General features: G+C 50.3%; 1 protein-coding gene across 2 annotated transcripts; it reads left to right on the top strand.

Moving 5' to 3' along the window:
• The first annotated feature begins 10 nt into the window (after window positions 1-10).
• Window positions 11-19,920, top strand: ARRDC2 (arrestin domain containing 2). 2 transcript variants are annotated; one of them, XM_061601355.1, is made up of 8 exons: window positions 11-598; window positions 14,128-14,194; window positions 14,559-14,706; window positions 15,649-15,751; window positions 16,133-16,389; window positions 17,411-17,573; window positions 18,124-18,275; window positions 18,857-19,920. In XM_061601355.1, the coding sequence occupies exons 1-8, from the start codon at window positions 331-333 to the stop codon at window positions 18,911-18,913; spliced, it is 1,215 nt and encodes a 404-aa protein (XP_061457339.1). In that variant the 5' UTR covers window positions 11-330; the 3' UTR covers window positions 18,914-19,920. The 2 variants fall into 2 exon arrangements, with proteins under 2 accessions (XP_061457339.1, XP_061457338.1); XM_061601354.1 differs by lacking the exon at window positions 11-598 and adding an exon at window positions 12,194-12,550.
• The last annotated feature ends 346 nt before the right edge of the window (window positions 19,921-20,266 follow it).

The following is a 20,266-nucleotide window of genomic DNA, read 5'->3' as shown; positions in this document are numbered from 1 at the left end:
AGGCAGGCTGGAAGAGAAGACAGGCCCTCGCTTTCCTACCCACAGGCTGTCCTCCCCAAAACCTAGGCAACAGCCTCCGAGGCACCACAGAAGCCTCTCCAAGCACATGGATTCAGCACCACCGCCCCGGGACATTTGAGGCCTGCACATGAGGAGTTTGCTTGCTCTCTTGGAGGACTAGCTGAGTGCCCCTAAAGAAGGCGTTGCCCTCCCCACACTCCTTCCACTTTCGGAACTGAGCTCTGCCTTGCCACCACACCTCCTCTCCAGAAGCCAGGGCAGAGGGCCCCCACCCTGGCAGTCACCGTGTCAGCTAAACAAAGCACAAGCATGCACCACTTCAGCAGGGTCCGGGATTTTGTGGTTGAGCTGGACCAGGCCCGGGGCCCCGGAGCCGTCTACTGGGGAGGGGAAGTGCTGTCTGGCCAGGTGGTGCTGGATGTCGCCAAAGGCCTGAAGGTGAGAGCCCTGGCAGTCTGCGCTCGGGGCCTGGCTACAGCGCACTGGCTAGAGAGTAAGAACATTGGCATGAACACTGTCTACAGCGACTACACGGCCTTCGAGACCTACTTGAGGAGACGGCAACACCTGATCCGAGGTGAGAGGAGGGTGGCCCTTCCTTCCTTCCTTCTCGGGCAGACAAACACGCAGGTCCAGCCACCTGCCCATCCCCAAGCCTATTGAAGCCAGTTCTCGAAACCAGTTGTACCCACTTATCCAACCCAATGGCTGTTCCTCATTAATTTTTAAAAAGGTTTTATTTATTTTTACATTTATATCCTACCTTTCCTTCAAGAAGCTCAAGGTGGTGTGCACACCGGTCTCTGTACTCCCCATTTGATCCTCACAACAACCCTGCAAGGGAGGTTAGGCTGAGAGGTGCCGAGTGGCCCCAAGGTCGCCTCAGTGAGCTTCATGGCTGTGTGGGGATGTGAACTCTGGCCTCCCAGGTCCTAGTCTGATGCTCTAACCACTACAGCACGCTGGCTACTAACTAATTAGCAACTGTCAGCCACATTAGTGCCTGGATGATCCAGCGTGCAAAGCCTAAGTCTGAATTTTGAAATCTTAATTGCTTGAGGAGCAAGAGCCATTGCTTCTGCTGATGTGCAGTCCACAAAAAATGCTGCCGTGAAGTCTTTTAAGCTGACACAAAACTTCTTGTTATTTTCTTGCTGCAAGAGACGAAAGCCTCTGGAAAAAGGCGTGGGATGGGCACTGCAGTTCCCTTTCTGCGTTTCCCAGCAACCTAGTCACTGTTGGAGACAGGAAACTGGGCAAGAAGGGCTCTGTATATGTCAGACTGGCAACTCCTCTTGTTTTATAGTTGTGGGAGGAAAGTCACTTCACAAGGGGGGGGGGGTTGCTTCAGACCTGTTCCATTTAATGAACTGAATTAATTAGAAAAATGTTGCTATTTTCTCTATTAGCTAAATGTGGATATTATGTTTCTGAGAAACCAAAATGGACATATCCATCCATAGCCATTCTCCAACTAAATCATACTCAGAATAGACCCATTAAAATAAATGGATTTTAGATATGCCTATTGATTTCAGTGGGTCTACTCTGAGTCTGGCTTAGTTGGATAAATCCCTATAAGTATGAAACAGCTTGCTGTTCAAACGTCCATGACATTGATAGGAATTTGGTAAACTGAGCAAGTTTGCAATCTGAGTCCCGAAACAGAGCCGTCCTCTGACATTCTCACTTATTTGAATTTTGCAATGCAGTTCGCCAAGCAAACAGTGTTTACACAAATGCTAGGAGAAAGTATGCATAAAAATGAATATATGAGTGACGTATACAAAAATGGCATTATATGATGAGAAATTGCTTGCAAAATGTGTACATGAGTCAAAACTGCCTACAAAAATGTATTTAGGAGGAGAAATTCACACTAAAATGTTGGAGAATTTCATGAAGCTTTTTAAAAAAACAAATGTGAAAATTGCTGCAGAAATGTGGAGAACTGAATTTAATATTGGAATAATGAGAAACTGCGAGAACCGAATCTGACAGCTATTCCCATCCCTATTCAGAAGTAAGCCTGACTACATTCAATGGGGCTTAGAAACAGAAATGGACGGCCTTCAAGTCGATCCCGACTTATGGCGCCCCTGTGAAGAGGGTTTTCGTGGTAAGCGGTATTCAGAGGGGGTTTACCTCTGAGGCTGAGAGGCAGTGAGTGGCCCAAGGTCCCCCAGTGAGCTTCATGGCTGGGTGGGGATTCGAACCCGGGTCTCCCAGGTCGTAGTCCAACACCTTAACCACTAAACCCACTGGCTCTCTCAATGGGGCTTACTTCCAGGTAAATGGAGTTCAGATTGCAGCCAGTTAAATCTGGATCTAACCCACTATTTGTCATTTGTATTTCTTTGCCATGAGTTGTATCCAATGTAGGTTTGATTCAGAGTTATTGAAAATAATGTCCAACTCATTTCAATAGGTCTACTCTGAGTAGGACTTAGTTAGGTACAACCCTTTGAGACTCGGCTGGGGAAGGATGCAGAAACAGAATGGAATTGGTTTAAAATGTGACAAACAAGACAGAGGTGCTTTCAGAGAAGCAACTTTGAAATAGTGATGGAGGAATCAGGCTACGTTTAGTTTCTTTCACTTTCTCTTTTTCCTATTCTTAAATCCGGTTCTCACCTTTCTGCAGCAATTTGCATTTTAAAAAAACTAAAACCTCATTGAAATGCATCTGCATTTTAGTGCGAATTTCTCCTGATAAACATATTTTTGTATGCAGTTCTGACTACTGTCACTGACATTTTTGCAGGCAATTTCCCATAATATAGTGCATTTTTGTATTATGTTCTGTAATGTATGCATTTTACGCACACTTTCCTCTTGTATATGCATTATTTGTTGTTAGTATTAGTATTACTTCTATATCCAGCCTTCCCCCAAAATGTGCACATTGTTTGGTTAGAGATCTGCATTGCAAAGTTTGAAGAAGGGTGACTTTCCAAGGATCGCTGTGTTTCAGACTGCATATTGGTCAAAGACGTGCAAATTACACAGTTTCACATTAAAATGCAAACGGAACTGAATCTCTCCCTGCTCCTGCTGCAAGGCGCTGTCAAGGGGGGTGAGGGGTGTTAACTGCCATTTTACTGCCCTGCATCCTGGAAGGGGGCTCTGCGGAGAGAGCGCAGCCAGGCAGCTTTTCCTATCTGGCCAAGCACATAAACAGCCACTCCCAGGGATGGGAGTGGCTTGTGAACACCTGTACATGTGGCACGCTGCCCACTTGCCCGGTGGGGCCTTCTCTGTGGCATCTCTGACTTTTCTCCTGTAGCTGAGGAAGAGCCAGGGGAGTGCCGATTTGCGATGGGTAACATTTACTCCTTCTTGGGCCATAGCTCAGTGGAAGAGCCCCTGATTTTTGTGCTGAAGGTCCAATCCCTGCCGGCTTCTCCAGGCAGGGTTGGTAACCCCTCCCCTGCACCCTGATACCCTGGAGCTGCCAGTCAGTGTTGGACAGTACTGAGCTAGATGGGTCTGACTCAGCATAAAGCAGCTTCCTCTGTTCCTAATTAAATCACCATTTATTCTGAACCATGAGGACTAGAATCTTAACTTGATTTTTAGGGGAAGGGATGCAGTTCAGTGTTCAGAGCACCTGCCGTGCATGGGTGCCAGGTATCTCCAGGTAGGGCAGGGAGAGACTCCTTTGTCTGAAACCCTGGGGCAGCCACTGCCAGTCAGTGTAGAGAATACTAAGCTAGATGATGGTTTGACTCAACATAAGACAACTTCCTATCTCCTAAGAGAGGTGGGATGGCCATCTGTCAGGGATGTTGTAGCATAGGGTTTCCTGCATCAACAGCGGGCTGGACTAGATGACCTGGGACCTTTTCCATGTGGAAGATTCATACCCTGCCCTTCATCAGAACTGATATCACGGCACGGTACAGGTGATGATTTTTATCATGATCATTTATCGCAAGGCACTGTGCAGATAACAAACCAGTTCAAGCACAAGCAACAATAAAACATGGACGGATTGGGCCCAGTGTTCATCATACTCAGAGCAGATCCATTGAAATTAACTGAGATGACTCACTGTTAATTTTAAAAGGGTCTGCTCTGAGTAGAACTTGTGGGGATGCAGCCCTTTAAAAATACTAGACACGTAAAACACTGCAGTATCTACAAACACTTTTCACTTAAGTGGGGTCCCTGGTGTTACAATGTCTAGCGTGGGTTCATGTCAAAGAAATTGTACATTACTCAGCAGGAAGCCCCACTGAATTCCATGGGACTTGCTCCCTGATAAGTATGTAGGGGATTGCAGCCTGAATGGGTTAATCCTAAAGGTGCCACACAGGACTGCTAAGAAGGAACCCCACACATTTCCACCCCTGTGGGAAAAGATTATCCCTCTCCTACTCACTTCTACATCTTCTTTCCAGAAAGTGGAATAAGGTAGAGGAATATTAATTAAACTCAGACATGGGAGACCAGGGTTAAAATCAGCCATGAAGCTCATTGCGTGACCTTTGGCCAGTCACTGTCTCTCAGCCTAACCTACCTCACAGGGTTGCTGTGAGGATAACATGGGGGAAGGAGAGCCATGAATGCCACCCTGAGCTACTTGGAGGAAAGGGGAAATGGATATAAGCATAATATTGATAAATAAGGAAAAAATAACATAAAGTTTCCCTCCAGCCTGCCTGTCCCTGATTCCATTATTATTATTATTATTATATACCAGATTTTCCACAATACACATGTGTTCAAAGTGTTTCACGCAAATAGTCCAAATGCAATAGCACAACACATAATAAAAAGTATAATCACTACATTAAGAAAAAAATATATATACATCAAAGCATAAATGAGCATAAAGCTCAACAAGAAAGCCAAAGCAAAAATATTTAAAAACTAGCCCCCACGCTGATACAAAAATCTCTTCCATCTCCCCAAACCCCCACAGCTCAACCCAAAGGGCCAGAAAGTCTTCTGAAAGAAGCTGCCTTTGAAGGCTTCCAGGGCTGGAGTGTCGGGCAAGGCAGGTGGAAATAGCCTCCCCTGATGACAAACTGAGTCTCTCTCCGCTCATCTAAATGGGAGAGGTTTGTGTCTCTTTGTGTATGTGTGTGGCCAGGTTGGAATTATGAAAGAACTAACCTAAAAAAAGAAGAAATCTGGGACACAGGCTTGCCTAGGTGGGGTGTGCAGGCAGGATTTGGATTCCTGCATTGAGCAGGGGGTTGGACTTGATGGCCTTATAGGCCCCTTCCAACTCTACTATTCTATGAATGAATGAATGAATCTTTATTTTTACCCCGCTCTTTTTCCAAAACTGGAACTCAGGGCGGCTTACAAATAAAAACTACACATAGGTAAAAAAAACATTAAAAATATACAATTAAAATAGAATTAAACTATTTGTGACATTAAAACTATGAAACATACACTTAAGATACTAAGACAATTTAAAACATTAAAAATAGGACAAGACAACAAGACAACAGACCTTATGAGGCCCTACCTTAAACATCTTAAACTATTCTATGATTCTAGGGTGCAATCCGTGCTCCCATGCAACATGTAGGCTCTTCTGAGATCTCACGTGAGCCATCCCTTGCACCATTCTAATCTATTGGAATAGCATTTTAAATTTGCCAGACTATTTTATAGTCTTTTATCCTCACAAATGTAAATGTACTGCCTTCAAGTCGATTCCTACTTACAGCAACCCTATGAATAGGGTTTTCGTGAGGCGGAGAGGCAATGACTGGCCCAAGGTCACCCAGTGAGCTTCATGGCTATCTGGGGATTCGAACCGTGGTCTCCCAGGTCGCAGTCCAACACCTTAACCACTACCGTAAAACAGATCATAGTGCATTTTAGCAAAACAACTGAAAACAATTGAAAGAAGAGTAGTAAAACTTTCAAGACTAACAAATTTATTATGGCATAAAATTTCTTGGGCTGCCGTACACTTTGTCAGAAGCATCATTCTGGGTAATTGAGGGGAAAGTGTGTAATAATACATTTGCTAGCCTTTAAAATGCTAGTGAACTTTCATTTCATTTCTGCTGGAAGCCATGGCTACATGGATACCCGTTTGATTAAAAGGAACCCCACCCCACACAATGAGCCCGTCACAGAGAGGAGGAATGCTAAATTAGGTCTCCAGATCTTCTGGTGGGCTGGCTTTAAAAAAAAAGTGTATAAGCAAGGCTCTTGCCAACTGGTGTTCTGAGAAGAAAAATGTGCAGACATTATTAGGAATAAGAACACAAAAACATAAGAGCCCGTAGCTGGATCAGGCCAGTGGCTAATGTCCAGCATCCTGTTCCCACAGTGGCCAACCAGTTGCCCATTATGAGAAGCCTGCAAGCAGGAACTGAGTGCAACGGCAACTCTCCCCTCCTGCAGTTTCCAGCAACTGGTAAAACTGGAATTATGAGCTTCAGCAATAAATGGCATGAGCATGCACAGAGTGCACTTGCCTTACCAATGAGAATCCTCTGTTTGTACTTAATAAGATGATTCCACAACTTTGATTACTGGCCAAAAAGAAGTATGTATCCCTGCATGCCTTTGAAGAAATCCCCTCCTGCTTCAGGATAAAGCTTTACTGCTGCAGGATTAGCAAACACTTAAAAAAAATTAAGTCCAGCTATATTCCTCATCCAGAAAATAAAAATGGTAGTAGGTGAAAAATGTTTATTTTAGAAACAAGAGTCACTTCCACAAAATGGCAATGAAAGGAAAAGATGCAAACAGCGGGGACCAAACTCACTCTTGGGGCCTTGACTGAATAGGTGTGGTCTTCAAGGAAACAGCTCTGAGCATGCTCAGAACAGATGCTCTGGTTCCTGGGTCTGTCTGACCTGGTAATGTTAGATTGCCAGCAAGACAATCGGGGGGGGGGGGTGAGGACTGCAAAACCAGGGCTAAGAGCCAATAACCCTGGTAAGACTAACACTGTCACATAGTTTTTCTGCCTGGAGGCTAGCAGGTGATATCTCCTCCTGGCCATAGGAATACTTTTGGACGGAGATTGGCTGAGTGGTGCAGAGAGTTGATGGGACAGGACATGGGAGACTGAAAGAAAGACCCCCTCAGTTAAAAGAGTGTGGATTTGACATTTTGGAGGAAAACTTTTTTTAAAAAAAAATTGTTTGGCATTTCCCTTGGTAGGGCTGGACCCCTGCCTCCATTGTGGCAGGTAATGGGGAAGACCTCTCTTTCTGACTGTGACCCTGGAGAGCCCCTGCCAGTCAGAGCAAAGTGTATGCTAGGTGGATAAACACTCTGACTCACTTTATATAAGGAAGTGTCCAACGTTTATTTATTATTTATTTTATTTATTACATTTCTACCCTGCCTTTCTTTTCATGAGAGAAACCCAAGGCAGCTTGCATGTGGTTCCCAGGCGGTCTCCCATCCACACACTGACCAGACCGGACCCTGCTTAGCTTCAGCAGGGAGCTGGCCTCATGTGCTTTCAGACCATGGCCTGTTGTCATTCCTCATGTGTGTTTGGCTAACTCCCAAGGCGGGGCACATTACCGGCTCACCGTGCGGGATCTAAGCAGCTGAAGGAGGGCTGATATTTACCAAGCTGCCTAAGAGCTCTCTCTGCCAGGCCTCAGAAAGAGCTTTCTGTTTGCACATCCCTCTGCAAACAACCCCAGGCTGCGTATCTGAGAGCTCCAGGAGGGTTTCTCGAAAATGGTGTTCCTAGCAGGAAGTGGCTTCAAGCTGCCTAAAGAGGTGTTGCAAAAATCTGCGGGTGCAGGGTCAGTTCTTCCCTGGACCTCTCACTCCCCTGCAGATTCTCCTAAGAAACAGCCACGATCCATTAGCTCTTTTGCTAGAAAGTGCCCGTCTGCCTGGACCAGGGATCTGGGGGCCCTCTGGATTTTGCCAGACCCCATCTTTGCCCAGACTTTGGGGCAGGTGGTTGGAGTTGCATAGTTTGCAATTGATTCCTGCATTTTCTTTTTCCCTTTTCTCAATTTTATTGTTTAATTTTTGGTTTTGACTGTGTATTTTTCCATCCTGGGATTTTTGGGTGAAGGGCAGATTACAACAGAAGCGTAAGAGCCTGCCTTATACCGAATCAGACTCTTTGTCCCTCTAGCTCAGTATTGTGTACTCTGACCGGCAGCAGCGCTTCAGGAAGGAGACAGTCCCAGCCCTACCTGGAGATGTTGCTGGGGACTGAACTGGGGACCGTCCCCATGGGAAGGACCGCAGAGCATCTGCCCAGGTTCAACCCCTTGCATCTCCAGGTAGGGCGGGGAGAGACTCCGTCTGAATCCCTGGAGAACTGCTGCCGGTCAGTGTAAACAATACTGGACTAGATGGACCAGTGGTCTGACTCATATAAGGCCGTTTCCTGTGTTCAGATGCTCTTACCACTTGTTAAACAAACCATGGCTTGGCATTATTTGCAGGCTGTGTCTCTCCTTCCTCTTTTCCCTCTGTTGTCTCCCCCTCTTGAAAGGCGGATGGAAAGCGCCCTGCGGACAGGGAACTGCCTCCTGTTACTTATGGATAATTTGTTATGCATAATTATTGGGAGAACTTCTATGACCTCCCCCTCTCCACCTAGTTAGATCTTGCTCCTCCCCTTCCTCAGAGTGCCCAAAGTACAACAACCACAAGAGCCTTAAGATTCCTTTAAGCCCAGTGCCCTGCTTCCGACAGTCCGGGAAGCCCACAAGCAGGAAACGCGGGGTTGCTAGTCCTCTGACATTTGTGCTCATCTTGGGTGCATTTGCACTCTGCGTGGGCACCTCTCAGGCTGAATCTCTAGCGTTTCAGGGCTCACAGCGTTTAATCTATACTAGGTAACGCACCCGCTTTATGCCTTTGGCGGAGGGAACTCTATGAATATAGGAAAGGAAGCTGGCCTCAGGCCTGGGGGCTGAATGCGGACCACCAGACCTCACTATTCGGCTCTCAGGACTCCCCCCAGGTTGCCCCCCCACCAGCCTTCCTTTGTCCTTTTCCTCGAGTGCTTTTGCCTGGCTAGCAGCTGCCCTTGAACTGTGGTGATGATGCCCATTGCTTGCTTGGATGGGGAGCGGTGTGTCAGAGAAGAAACCTCAGAGTTGTGTGCGGAGCAAAAGGGAAGACTCCCAGGCATTGCTGCGCCCACCTCTGCCTCGGGCTCCACCCACCTCTGGCCTGCGGCCCCTGGAAGGTTGCCTGTGAGGGAATGCGGACCTCCGGCTGAAAAAGTCTCCCCATCGCTGTTACAGCAAGTCCATCTAGCTCATTGCTTGTGATACTGACTGGCAGCATCTCTCTGAAGTTTCATGTCTTTTCTCCAGCCCTACATGGAGGTGGCATTGAGGACTGGGCCTGGAGCCACCTTCTGCAGGCAAGGTAGGCACTCTTACCACTCAGCTACACAACCCCTATTCCCTTCTGCCACAACATCTCTGCAAGGCTACCAAGTGCCATAATACCTCATTTTGTGTCTGCTGTAACAGACTCTACACAGAAATTAAAACAAAATAAAAAGCTTCGGAGGGTGAATTTGTTTGGCTCATGGCCATCTAAGAATAGCTCCCTGTGGAAATTAACGGGCCTAAGCTAGTCGTGTCCGTTTACTTCTGTGGGTCTTTTCTCAGTAGGGCTAACGTGGGATGCAACCCTCCATGCTTTTCCTTTCTTTCCTGTCCCTCTAAGGCTGCAAGCCCAAAACACGGCGGTCTGTGTGGGGCGTGCTTCAGAGCAGACGTGCGCCAGATTCTGCTGTGCCCAGCCTTTATTTATTTACTAATGTGCATTTATAGCCCCCTTTCAGCAAGTGGTCCCAGGATGGGTTACAGAAATATAACAGTCCAAATAAGTATAATGTACATAAAGAAGATCAGAAGAGCCTTTCAGCAGCAGGCTGAGGCCAAAGGGGACCCAGCTAGTCCTGGCCTCGCAGTGGCCAACCAGAGGCCTCTGCCAGGAAGCCTGCAAGCTGGATCAGCAACCCTCAGCAACACTTGCCATGCCCGGCAACTGGCATTCGGGGGCATTACTCCCTTTGACTGTGGAGGCAGAGCACAGCCATTGTGGCTAGTAGCCTTTCCCTTTGTCTTTTGAAGCCCTCTAAGTTGGGGGCTGTCCCTGCCTCCTGTGGGAGGGAATCCCCCCGTTTCATTCTGCACTGCATGAAGGAGAACTTTCTTTGGTCTGCCCTGAATCTTCCAGCATTCAGCTTCCTTGGATGACCCCGCTGGGTTCGAGGGAGAAAAACTTCTCTCTGCCCACTTCCTCCACACTGTGCCTACGTTTGCTCACCTCTGTCCTGTCCCTTCTATTCCTCATCTTTTCTCTGAACTAAGAAGCCCCAAATTAAAATCACATTAAGATGCTTTTAGCTTCCTTTTTTCACAGGTAGCGTCAAAGGGCAGGAGCGTGCCTGTTCCTTCCTGGGCCGCTAAGCGCCACCCTTGCCTTTTACAAAGACAGCAGGGAATCTAAAAAATGTGCGCCTGCCTGCCAGAGAGGGGAAGCTACAGGCTTCCCTGCCATTCCTATTTCCTCCAGGAGGTGTCAGCAGAGGTAGGGGGAGACTGTGCCAGGGGACAGATGGCACAAGCTGCCTCCACTCTGGCGCCAAGGACTCTCCCAACCCACCCCCACAGATGCAGAATGTTTTGTTTTCTTCTTCTTCTTGGTAATGTTTTCCCTGGAGTTCACGCTCAGCAAAGAATGATCTGGCCAGACTTTTTTCCTGATACACCAATGCAGATCAGTTCCGGCTGTTAGATATGGTCACTACTGGAGCCTCCATAGACTGCCGCAGTGTACCACAGGGGAGATCATGGCATCCCCCCACAGCATTCCCACTGGGGAAGGGGCCACAGCTCAGTGGTAGGGCCCCTGCTGTGCATGCAGGAGGTGCCAGTTTCAACCCCTGCCATTTCCAGGCAGGGCGGTGAATGCCCCTTGGAGAGCTGCTGCCGACCAGTGCAGAGAACCCTGAGCTAGATGGAGCAATGTATCTGTCGTTATTTCCTCGACAACATATCTGACCCGGTATAACGCACAGGCATTGTTGAGCGGCCATCACCCCAGGAGTGGTGGGCCAGACATCCCTTTCAGCAGCTGCACGCAGAAGGCGCCCCTTTGAGAGCGGCATGGGGAAGGCAACTGGGATTTGGGATTTAACCAAAGGTACATGTATAGCTCCAGGCCAAGACAATTGCAAGATTGATTGATTGGTTTCGGGGGCGGGGGGGCTTCTGGAAACATCACACAGACAGCATGCAAATTCTGGCCAAATCGTGGCACAAAGTACATAAATGCATGCAGAGAACCTGGGGAAATGATGCACGTGCATGCACGCCAGAGAGATGCAAATGCAAAATGGACTGAGCTGGCACGAAGCATAAAAAACGTTCATTGTTTAATATTGTAGCTTTAACTGTTGTCTTTGTCCTGTGAGGTGCTCAGAAAACTCCTGTTACGAGGCAGCTGCAGAAACTTCCCTGGTGCCCCTGTTGCTGTCTTCCGGGCAGCAGTTTCTCGGGAGGAAAACCCAAACGGGACCTTTCTAAATGCATGTAAAGCTTGGCAGCAGCCCCTTGTGTTTAGTCTCTTGGAGCAAAAACAGCAAAGCGCCTTGTGGCACCTGAAAGACTAACCATTTTTATAAGGCATAAGAAGCCCCACTATTTAGATCCTGCCTCTCCCGTGTGCCGGTCCGACCCTCTAGCCACTCCACCACACTGGCCCAGTTACACCTCCAGTTCATGACGGTGAAGGGCCGCAGCTCATTGGGTAGAGCCCAGGATTTGTGGGCAGACAGTCCCGGCGGTTCAGTCCCCAACACAGGGGGCTACCAGGCAGTTCCTCTTCCAGCCAGCGCTTGATGCAGAGCCCTGAGGACTGGAACCTTCGCTGTGTTTTCAAGGGAAAGGCCGCAGCTCAACGACAAAGCCCCGGCTTGGCATGCAAAGGGCTCTGCCTTGCTGCCCTCCACGTCCACCCGCACCCCCTGCCCCCGGCCACCTTTCCACCCATCCACCCACTGGAGGAAAGTTGACCCACCGGCGGCCGGGCGCATGCTCCGTGCCTTGTTTTCCCAAGGGCTGGCAGCTGCCCTGGCTCCGGCCGCGGGCGGGGCTAGTCTCCCCCCCGCGCTGATAGGTCGACCCGGAGCCGGGGGCGCGGCTTGGCAGGCGGGGCGCCTTTAAAGGGCCCGCCGGCGGGCGGTGCACGCAGCTGCGCCGCAGGAGCGCACAGGCTGAGTGGCTTGCGCAGAGAGCAGGCTACGCAACTCGGGTAGCGATGATCTTCGACCGGCTGAAGCGCTTCGTGGTGGTGCTGGACTGTCCGGAGGCGGCCTCGCCGCCGGTGTTCAGCTCGGGCGAGAGCGTGGCCGGACGCGTGGTGCTGGAACTCTCCGGCGAGGCGCGGCTGGGCGCCCTGCAGCTCCACGCCCAGGGCTGCGCCAAGGTCCACTGGACCGAGTCCCGCAGCGCCGGCTCCAGCACCGCCTACACGCAGAGCTACGGCGACCAGGTGGACTTCCTCAGCCACCGCCAGACCCTCCTCGCCCCGCCAGGTAAGGCAGGCGCCTTCTGAGCGCGTGCAGACGGCTCGGGCCTCCTGGCTCAGCTGCCTGGCTGTGACTGTCCAGCTCCAAGCTCAGTGTTGCCAACACGGACTGGCAGCGGCCCTCTTCCCCTGGGGACCTGCCTTGCCCCGCGTCAGGCCATTGAGGTCCGCCCAGCACCTCAGGCGCTCGGGGTCCACCACCCCCAGACCTCGCTGGAGGTGATCGGGGCAAAGCGGGAGTTTCCGGGCCTCCTGGATCTGAATCAAGGGCTGGTTTCAGTGGGCAGTTGCCTTATATCGGGCATGCCATCTTAGCTCAGGAGTGTCCACACTGACTGGCAGCAGCGCTCAGGACTCTGCACCTGGAGTCCCCAGGGATCTAACCCAGGGACTTGAGCATGCAAAACGTAGGAGCTGCCTTGTACCCAGTCAGGCCATTTGGGAACTGTCAGTTGTTGACACTGGCTGGCAGCCGCTCTTTGCCAGCCCTCCCTGGAGATTCAACAGGTGCCAAAGCCGGTGCTGTGCCTGGAGCAGCCTGGCTGGACCTGAGCCTTGGAGGTGTGCAAAGCAAAGCGCTCCACCCCTGCGCAGCGGCCCGCCATGATTAAAAGAGAAGTGAGCGGTCCACTCTTAACTGGAGCTGAAAACCAAGGACGGTGCCCTCCACTGAGCCAGGCTGTTGGTTGTCTACCTCAGCACTGTCTGCACTGACAGGCAGCAGTTTCAGAGCACCATGTGCTGACCACCATGCTGATGGCCCTTTCTTTGGAAGGCGCTGACCTTGTAGGATTGGCAGTGGGGACCCTCTTTGCTGAAGGGGTGGATTTCTCCCTGCACGCCCCTCCTGGATCTTTCCAGGGGCTTCCTTCCAGCTGACCTCAAATCGCCTCCTTCTTGGGTGGGGGGCTCCATGACGGGGCAGATGTTGGAGGAGCCATTTCTATTCCTGGCGGCCCTGTACTTACACAGCGATGAGGGTCTTGGGGGCACCTGGGATATCTTACCGGCTCGCTCTGCCTGAGGCTGCACACGCACACTGACGTCTGTCACGTTAGGGGTGTTTGGAGAGCCTTGCAAAATGGCTCTGGAAAGTCAGCCAAAAACGGACGATGTCATATGGACCACCGAAAATTAATGAATACACAAAGCGATCATATTGCATGTTATACAGTTGTCTAGATGAGCCCTTAGTTTGTGACTTTGCGTAGAGACAGAGAGAGTGAGATGTTTCCCTTCGGGGTAATCTGCCCCTGGTTGTGTCATAGGAGGAAGAGTTTGGTTCTGGGGATCGATCGCCCTGGGATATTTTCAGCTGCCCTGGTGTGTCACGTCTTTGAATCTGTGCCTTTGTGTTATGTTGGTTTTGATACAAACATATGTGCACGGCCCCAAAAGCTACGGGTCACCCGGCTTGCAACCACCTTCTCCAGAGTGTGTGTGTGTGTATAAAGGAGTGTGCTGAATTTCCGTTACTTTGCTACAGCACAAAAATATGCCGGAACTCCTGTCCAAAAAAAACAAAAAAGAGGAAAATAAAGTCTATTAGTAAGTTCGGCCTCCTTTATTTATGTTTCCCAACAGACAATGGCGACATCACAGTCCTTCAGGCTGGCCGGCACGAATTCCCCTTCACTTTCCAGCTTCCCGAGTAAGTTGAGCACCACTTCCAAATACGGTTATTACGTATGCCATTTATGAAGCAACTGGAAGCTGTTTCACAGTACAGTAAAAATGAATGTAACGCTATTGCGTACGTAAACACAGTTTAAGCGACTGCAGATATGCCGTCCGTTGCCAGTCGGGCGCCTCCAGCAGTTCTGGACTGCACCTCCCAACGGTCCCAGCCTGGAGGGCGCCAGGTTGGCAAATGCTGGAACCCATAAACACAGTCAGAGCAATTCTGCATAGAAGCTCTAATGTGAGGGGGCGGGGACCCTTCTTGCTTCAGCAGGAGGGACACGATTTTGAGGCAAGTGCCCACATTTTTAACACATCCTTCCCCCCCATGACAGGACCTTGGCCACCTCCTTCGAGGGCAAACATGGGAGCATCCGCTACTGGATTAAAGCCAAGCTCCACCGGCCGTGGGCTTCCGCCAAGAGAGCCAAAAAGGAATTCACCGTCATTGAGCCCATTGATATAAACACACCGGCATTGCTGGTGAGTTGAGAGGGGGGGGGAATTGGGGGGAGGAACCTAGGAAACTGCCACATGCTGAGTCAGACCAATGCTTCATCTAGCTCAGTACTGCCTGCACTGACTGGCAGCAGCTGCCTAGGGTTTCAAGCAGGGGGGCTTTCCTATCCCTGGGGGTTGAACCTGGGGACTTTTGTGTGCAAGGCAGTTGCTCTAACCACTGCACCGTGGCCTTTCCTCCATGGCATAGGCCCCAACTCTTTTCCTCAGCACCCTGAAAGTTTCTGGTGATTGGCTTGGGAGGAATTGAGTTGGGGGCAGGATATTAATTTTGAGTAGATCCATTTATTTACTGATTTATTCTTTATTTATTACATTTATATACCGCCCCATAGCCAAAGCTCTCTGGGCGGTTTACAGTAATTAAAAATAATAAATACAAATTTAAAAACACAAAAAACAATTTAAAAACACAATTAAAATAAAATAAAAATTTAAAACATGCTAAAATGCCTGGGAGAAGAGGAAAGTCTTGACCTGGCGCCGAAGAGATAACAGTGTTGGCGCCAGGCGCACCTCGTCAGACGGATCATTCCATAGATCCATGTCAGTTTAAGATGATTTGGGTTAGGCTAATGAATGGAGGGTAATTTTGAGGGGAAACTGGAAGAGGGGCTCCAGGCAGGGTTAGGGTTGGTACAAGTCTTGGCCCATTTACCCAAGGCCTGATCGCCCTGAGAGGAGTTGGGAGTAGGAGGCTGGGAACATCGGCAGGGTGCCATCTTGACAACCTCTGGTTTATCAAGTGCTCCTTTTCAGAGTGAAATGTAGACCATTGCCCCGACATCGTTTTTCTCTTCTCCGGCCAGAAGACTCTTTATTTAAAGAAGGGGAGGGGGGCTGGGTTTGGAATACTGAGCCCCCTTCCACTAACCATTTATTGTCTTCTCTGCCTGTCCCCCTCAGGCTCCTCAAGCTGGTGCCAAAGAGAAACTGGCTCGGGCATGGTACTGCAACCGTGGACTGGTCTCTGTCTCCGCCAAGATTGACAGGAAAGGCTACACCCCAGGTGATTTACGGGGCAGCCCTTGGAAGCACGTGGCATCAGCCCAAACGTCCTTGGCTGGGGGGGGGCAATGTGGTTTATACAAAGATCAGGCCTAAGGCTCAAATGCTTCACTGTCGCATTGGCTGGGGTGTCCCAAAAGTGGTGAATTGGGTCACCCCAAAAGTTTGGGGGTGAGGCCTGTCAACAGTGACTGTTTTTAACCCCTTGCAAAAATCCGAGGAAGGCTTAGGAAGGTCACGGCTTAGGTCGGGAAGCAAAATCTTCCTTTTCGCCAGGTGGAAGTCACCCTGGCTGGTGCACGGTTGCTGCTTCTCCCAAAACCGACGGCGTTTTTCCCTCCTCCCCGCTGACGCCGTTCTCTCCCCCAACGTCCTTCGGCAGGTGAGGTCATCCCCATCTTTGCTGAGATCGACAACTGCACCACCCGCACAGTGGTGCCCAAGGCTGCCATCATCCAGACGCAGACGTTCATTGCCCGGGGCACCAAGAAGCAGAAGAAGTCTGTGGTGGCCAGTATCGTGGGGGACTCCATTGCGGCTGGCAAGAGGGAGGTGTGGCACGGGCGAGCGCTCAAGATCCCGCCCGTGGGGCCCTCCATCCTCCAGTGCCGCGTCATCCACGTGGAGTATGCACTCAAGGTGAGCGTGGCCTGGCCAGGGGGCTTTCTTACAAATCGGAGAGAGTCTGGACTTGTGATTGCCCAAACCCGGAGGGAGAGGTGAGGGGATTAGACCCCAGAGACCCCCAATCTCTGCCAGACCCCGATGCTCTAGCTGCCTTCTGAAATCAATTCACAACATGGCTATAGGGACTCAGGAAGCTGCTGTAGACTGAGTCAAGCCCGTTGGCCTATCTAGGTCAGTTATTGGCTATGCTGACTGGCCTTCAGGGTACCAGGCAGGAACTATTTCCAGCCCTTTTGGGAGATGCAACGGGTGCTCTCCCGTTGGGCTAATGGTTCTTCCCTGATGTGCGGTAAAACTGATTAACTTTATTCAAAAGGCCACAAGTTTGTAGGTCACAATGTGAAAAGAGGTAGATGGGCAGAACCCTGTGTGCCCGTTGCATTTTGAGACTGTGAGGGGTCTTCTGGGCCGCCCCCAAGGTCTAGAACTGGGACGGTGAAACTGGTGCCATCCAGTTATTGCTGGTCTCCAAATAGCATCTCTGACTGTTGGCCCTGTGGACTGCTGTGAGTTGTAGTCCAACATCATCTGGAGGGCCATAGGTCTCCCCCCACCCCGGCTATAAGAAGAGGGGTTCCCTTCTCTCAGGTCCTGCATCGCTTGCATGCAATAAGGAATCCTGCTTGCTGCAGGGGGGGAGAACATCTGTGGCCCTCCAGATGTTGCTGGACTCATCATCCCATCATCCTCTGCGACCGCTGGGCATGCTGGGAGTTAGAGTCCATCAACAACCCCGGAGTTGGGGAAAGTTAGCCGAGAACGATAAATTATCCTAGCTTTAACGTGTGTGTAAAATGACAACTTTTTCCAGATTCTGTTTTGTGAAACACAGCAACCACTTTGCATGGGGACTTTGGCTCAGCCCTGCTCGGGGGTGGGGTGGGATCTGTGGCCTGCCAGACGCCATGAGAGAACGCAAGATGTTTATTTTTATTTTTTTAATCACAATGTCTTGTCCTTTGTGCCCTCTCAGGTCTGCATCGACATCCCTGGGACTTCCAAGCTGTTCCTGGAGCTTCCACTGGTGATCGGGACAATTCCTCTACACCCATTTGGCAGCCGCACGTCCAGCATCAGCAGCCAGTACAGTGTCAATATCGACTGGCTCCGGCTGGGCATCCCTGAGCAGCCTGAAGGTAAGAGCAGCGTGAGGCTTAAAGCCAGGAGTTTAAAAAATTAAAATATATTGAGCAGGGGGTTGGCCTTGATGACCTTAGGGGCCCCTTCCAACTCTACAGTTCGATGAAAAGTGGGCTGGTGGCCAGCCAGGGCTGTCTTTGTTTTAAGGGAGGGTTACTAAAAGTTGTAATCCAAGTTCTGCTCTGAGTAGACCCATCAAAATTAATGGGCCTAGGTTTAGTCACACCCACTACTTTCAGTGGGTTTTCTCGCAGTAGAATGAACACTGGATGGCACCCTTTAAAAAAAAAAAGTGTTTAACTGTGGTTTTTTGTGGTGGCACCTTATGCCAGCCTGGTGCCTCCCAGATGGTTTGGCCTTCAAACTCCCTTCAACCCAGTGTCACGCAGCCGCCCCGCATCTGGGTGCTGATGGCAAGTGGCAGGTTGGCGGAGGCATCCTTGTGCTGTGTTCACAGCTTCTCTTGTGAGGAGATCCTCCTAAACAGTAGGATTAAAGTCTGTTAAGAGCAAATGAAGCTAACCGTCCCTCTTGCATCCTCCTCAGCACCCCCTGACTACTCCTCTGTCGCGTCCAGCGAGGGATGCATTGAGGCCTTGGCGCCCCCTTGCCAGGATGTACCCTCCAATGCCCTCGAAGGGTCGTTCTTTGCCTACATCCAAGAATTCCGCTTCCGGCCTCCTCCACTATACTCTGAGGTGCGCCCTGGGGAGAGGGAATGCGGGTGGGTGGGTGTGCCCCACATCCAACTCCTGTTATAGGGTAGGGGTAGGGAACTTTTTCAGCCCGGAAGGCTGCATTCTCTTCTTGAGGGCCGCATGTCAGGGGGGGCCAGAGGGACCAGAGGCAAAAGTGAGCAGAGCATCAAATATGCTTTTTGTTTTTAACTATTTAAAGAGTAGGCTGGTTTCTACACACCTCGCTCTACCCTCCATCTAGGCAAGCCCAGAGGCATTGCCGGAGTTCAAGGACACATGCGCAAGGAGGGTGCAAAGCAGGGGTGGTGAAGGGTGTGGCCTGAGGGCCAGATTGAGAGTGCTGGAGGGCCACATTTGGCCCCTAGGCCTGAGGTTTCCCTTCCCTGCCATTATGGCCCCTAACAGGGTGTTCTGATTAAATGTCAGTTTCGGGGTGTGGGGTACTAAATAGCTATCTGTTTTATATAATATTGTGAATCGCTTTGGGATGCCTGGGGGGGGGGAAGTGATCCAGCAATGAAACAAAATGATAAATGTTATTGATCGAACTGCTTCTCCTAACGCGCTGCTTGCAATCTCAGGTGGACCCCAACCCTCCCTCGGAGAGCAACAGCCGTCCACGCTGCATGACTTGCTGAGAGAGGCGTTGGTGTCAGAATGGAAAGCCTGCCTCTTGGCAGGGGAGTGGCTGCACTATCGGCTCAGGGGGAATAATCCCTCGCCCACCCATCCCTCAGGGAAGCGACTCCGCATGCCCAACCTCTGAATTGGTGCTGAGCGCAGAACGTGCGCGCCGGACTCTCCAGGTGGGCGGGCGGGAGTTCATCCAGCTCGTTTGGTGATGGGGATGATGCACGGCTGGCCACAGCCCCATGGAGTGACCTCCGAGCCTTGGACCGTGGCCGTGATCGCCCGTCTTCTGCCTGAGACTTTTCTGTGCTGGCTCCCCCCCCCTCAGCCTCCTCTGGCATTTCCCACATGGTGCCTTTTAGGAGAAGGAAGTTGAGCCTGGGCCCTCAAGGGGAAATTGTTGTCAGCACTTCTGATATTTCATGGATCACCCAGTTTTGCTTTCTCTGTTAAGACTAGTCCGACCTGCAATACCCACAGGAACAGGCAGTGGAGGGGGAAGGGGGGGGTGTCCCAGGAGGTGAAAGGATAGCTTGTGGGGTGCAGCGACAGGGGTCTGCCGGTAGGTCACCTGCCTTTTTACCCACTTCAAATGGAGTTTAACTGTAATTGCACTGGGGTTTGTGGAGAGGATTGCACAGCTTGCATCTGATGCTTTCTTACTTGCAGCTTCGGTTATCCACTGTGTTTGAACTGTGGGGTGGGAGCTGGAAGATCTGTTTGTAGGGGCCGGAGGGGGGAGGGAGGAGGCAGGTTGGCAGGATGTTAAAGCAATGCTTTGCCCTGGAGTGGTGAAAGCTAACCCCATGGAAAAGGGGCAGACTGTTTGGAAGGTTTTTGGCCTTTTCAGGATGGGTCCGGAATAGACCCCAAATCCTGGGCATTTGGAAGGGAGGGAAGTTAGAGGGTTTCTCTCTCTCTCTCTCTCTCTCTCTCTCTCTCTCTCTCTCTCTCTCTCTCTCTCTCTCTCTCTCTCTCTCTCTCTCTCTCTCTCTCTCTCTCTCTCTCTCTAAAATTGCATTCCAGAAGCTTCACTTTGCAAAGCCAGACAGTTCCAAGGGCATGTAGAGATTTTATATTCCTCACCCCCACCTCAATTAGCTTGTTTTGTACTTCTTTTTGTGACACGCTCTGGTTTGATGCAGAATTTACCAAAGAAATCCTATTTCTAGGTTCATATTTTTATATAATACTTGTGGCCTTTTAAGCTGTGTCTGGAAATGAGGCTTTATTTGTGTGTTTATTAAAATTTCCTGTTTTTTTGTACAAGTGTTGAAATTAAATTCATGAAACTTATAAGTTGGGATTCTCCTGAGTTTCTCTTTCCCCCCCTCTAAGGCTAATGTATAAACAAATTTGGG

The sequence above is a fragment of the Rhineura floridana genome, chromosome 18 (genome assembly GCF_030035675.1).
Source record: "Rhineura floridana isolate rRhiFlo1 chromosome 18, rRhiFlo1.hap2, whole genome shotgun sequence".
NCBI classification, from domain to species: domain Eukaryota; kingdom Metazoa; phylum Chordata; class Lepidosauria; order Squamata; family Rhineuridae; genus Rhineura; species Rhineura floridana.
This window is presented reverse-complemented; position numbering and strand designations above follow the sequence as displayed.

Coding starts and splice junctions, on each gene's coding strand:
- ARRDC2 (XM_061601354.1), top strand. CDS start 12,274: ATGATCTTCGACCGGCTGAAGCGCTTCGTGGTGGTGCTGGACTGTCCG. Junction 12,551..14,127: donor GACCCTCCTCGCCCCGCCAG/GTAAGGCAGGCG, acceptor GTTTCCCAACAG/ACAATGGCGACATCACAGTC. Junction 15,752..16,132: donor CAGGAAAGGCTACACCCCAG/GTGATTTACGGG, acceptor GTCCTTCGGCAG/GTGAGGTCATCCCCATCTTT.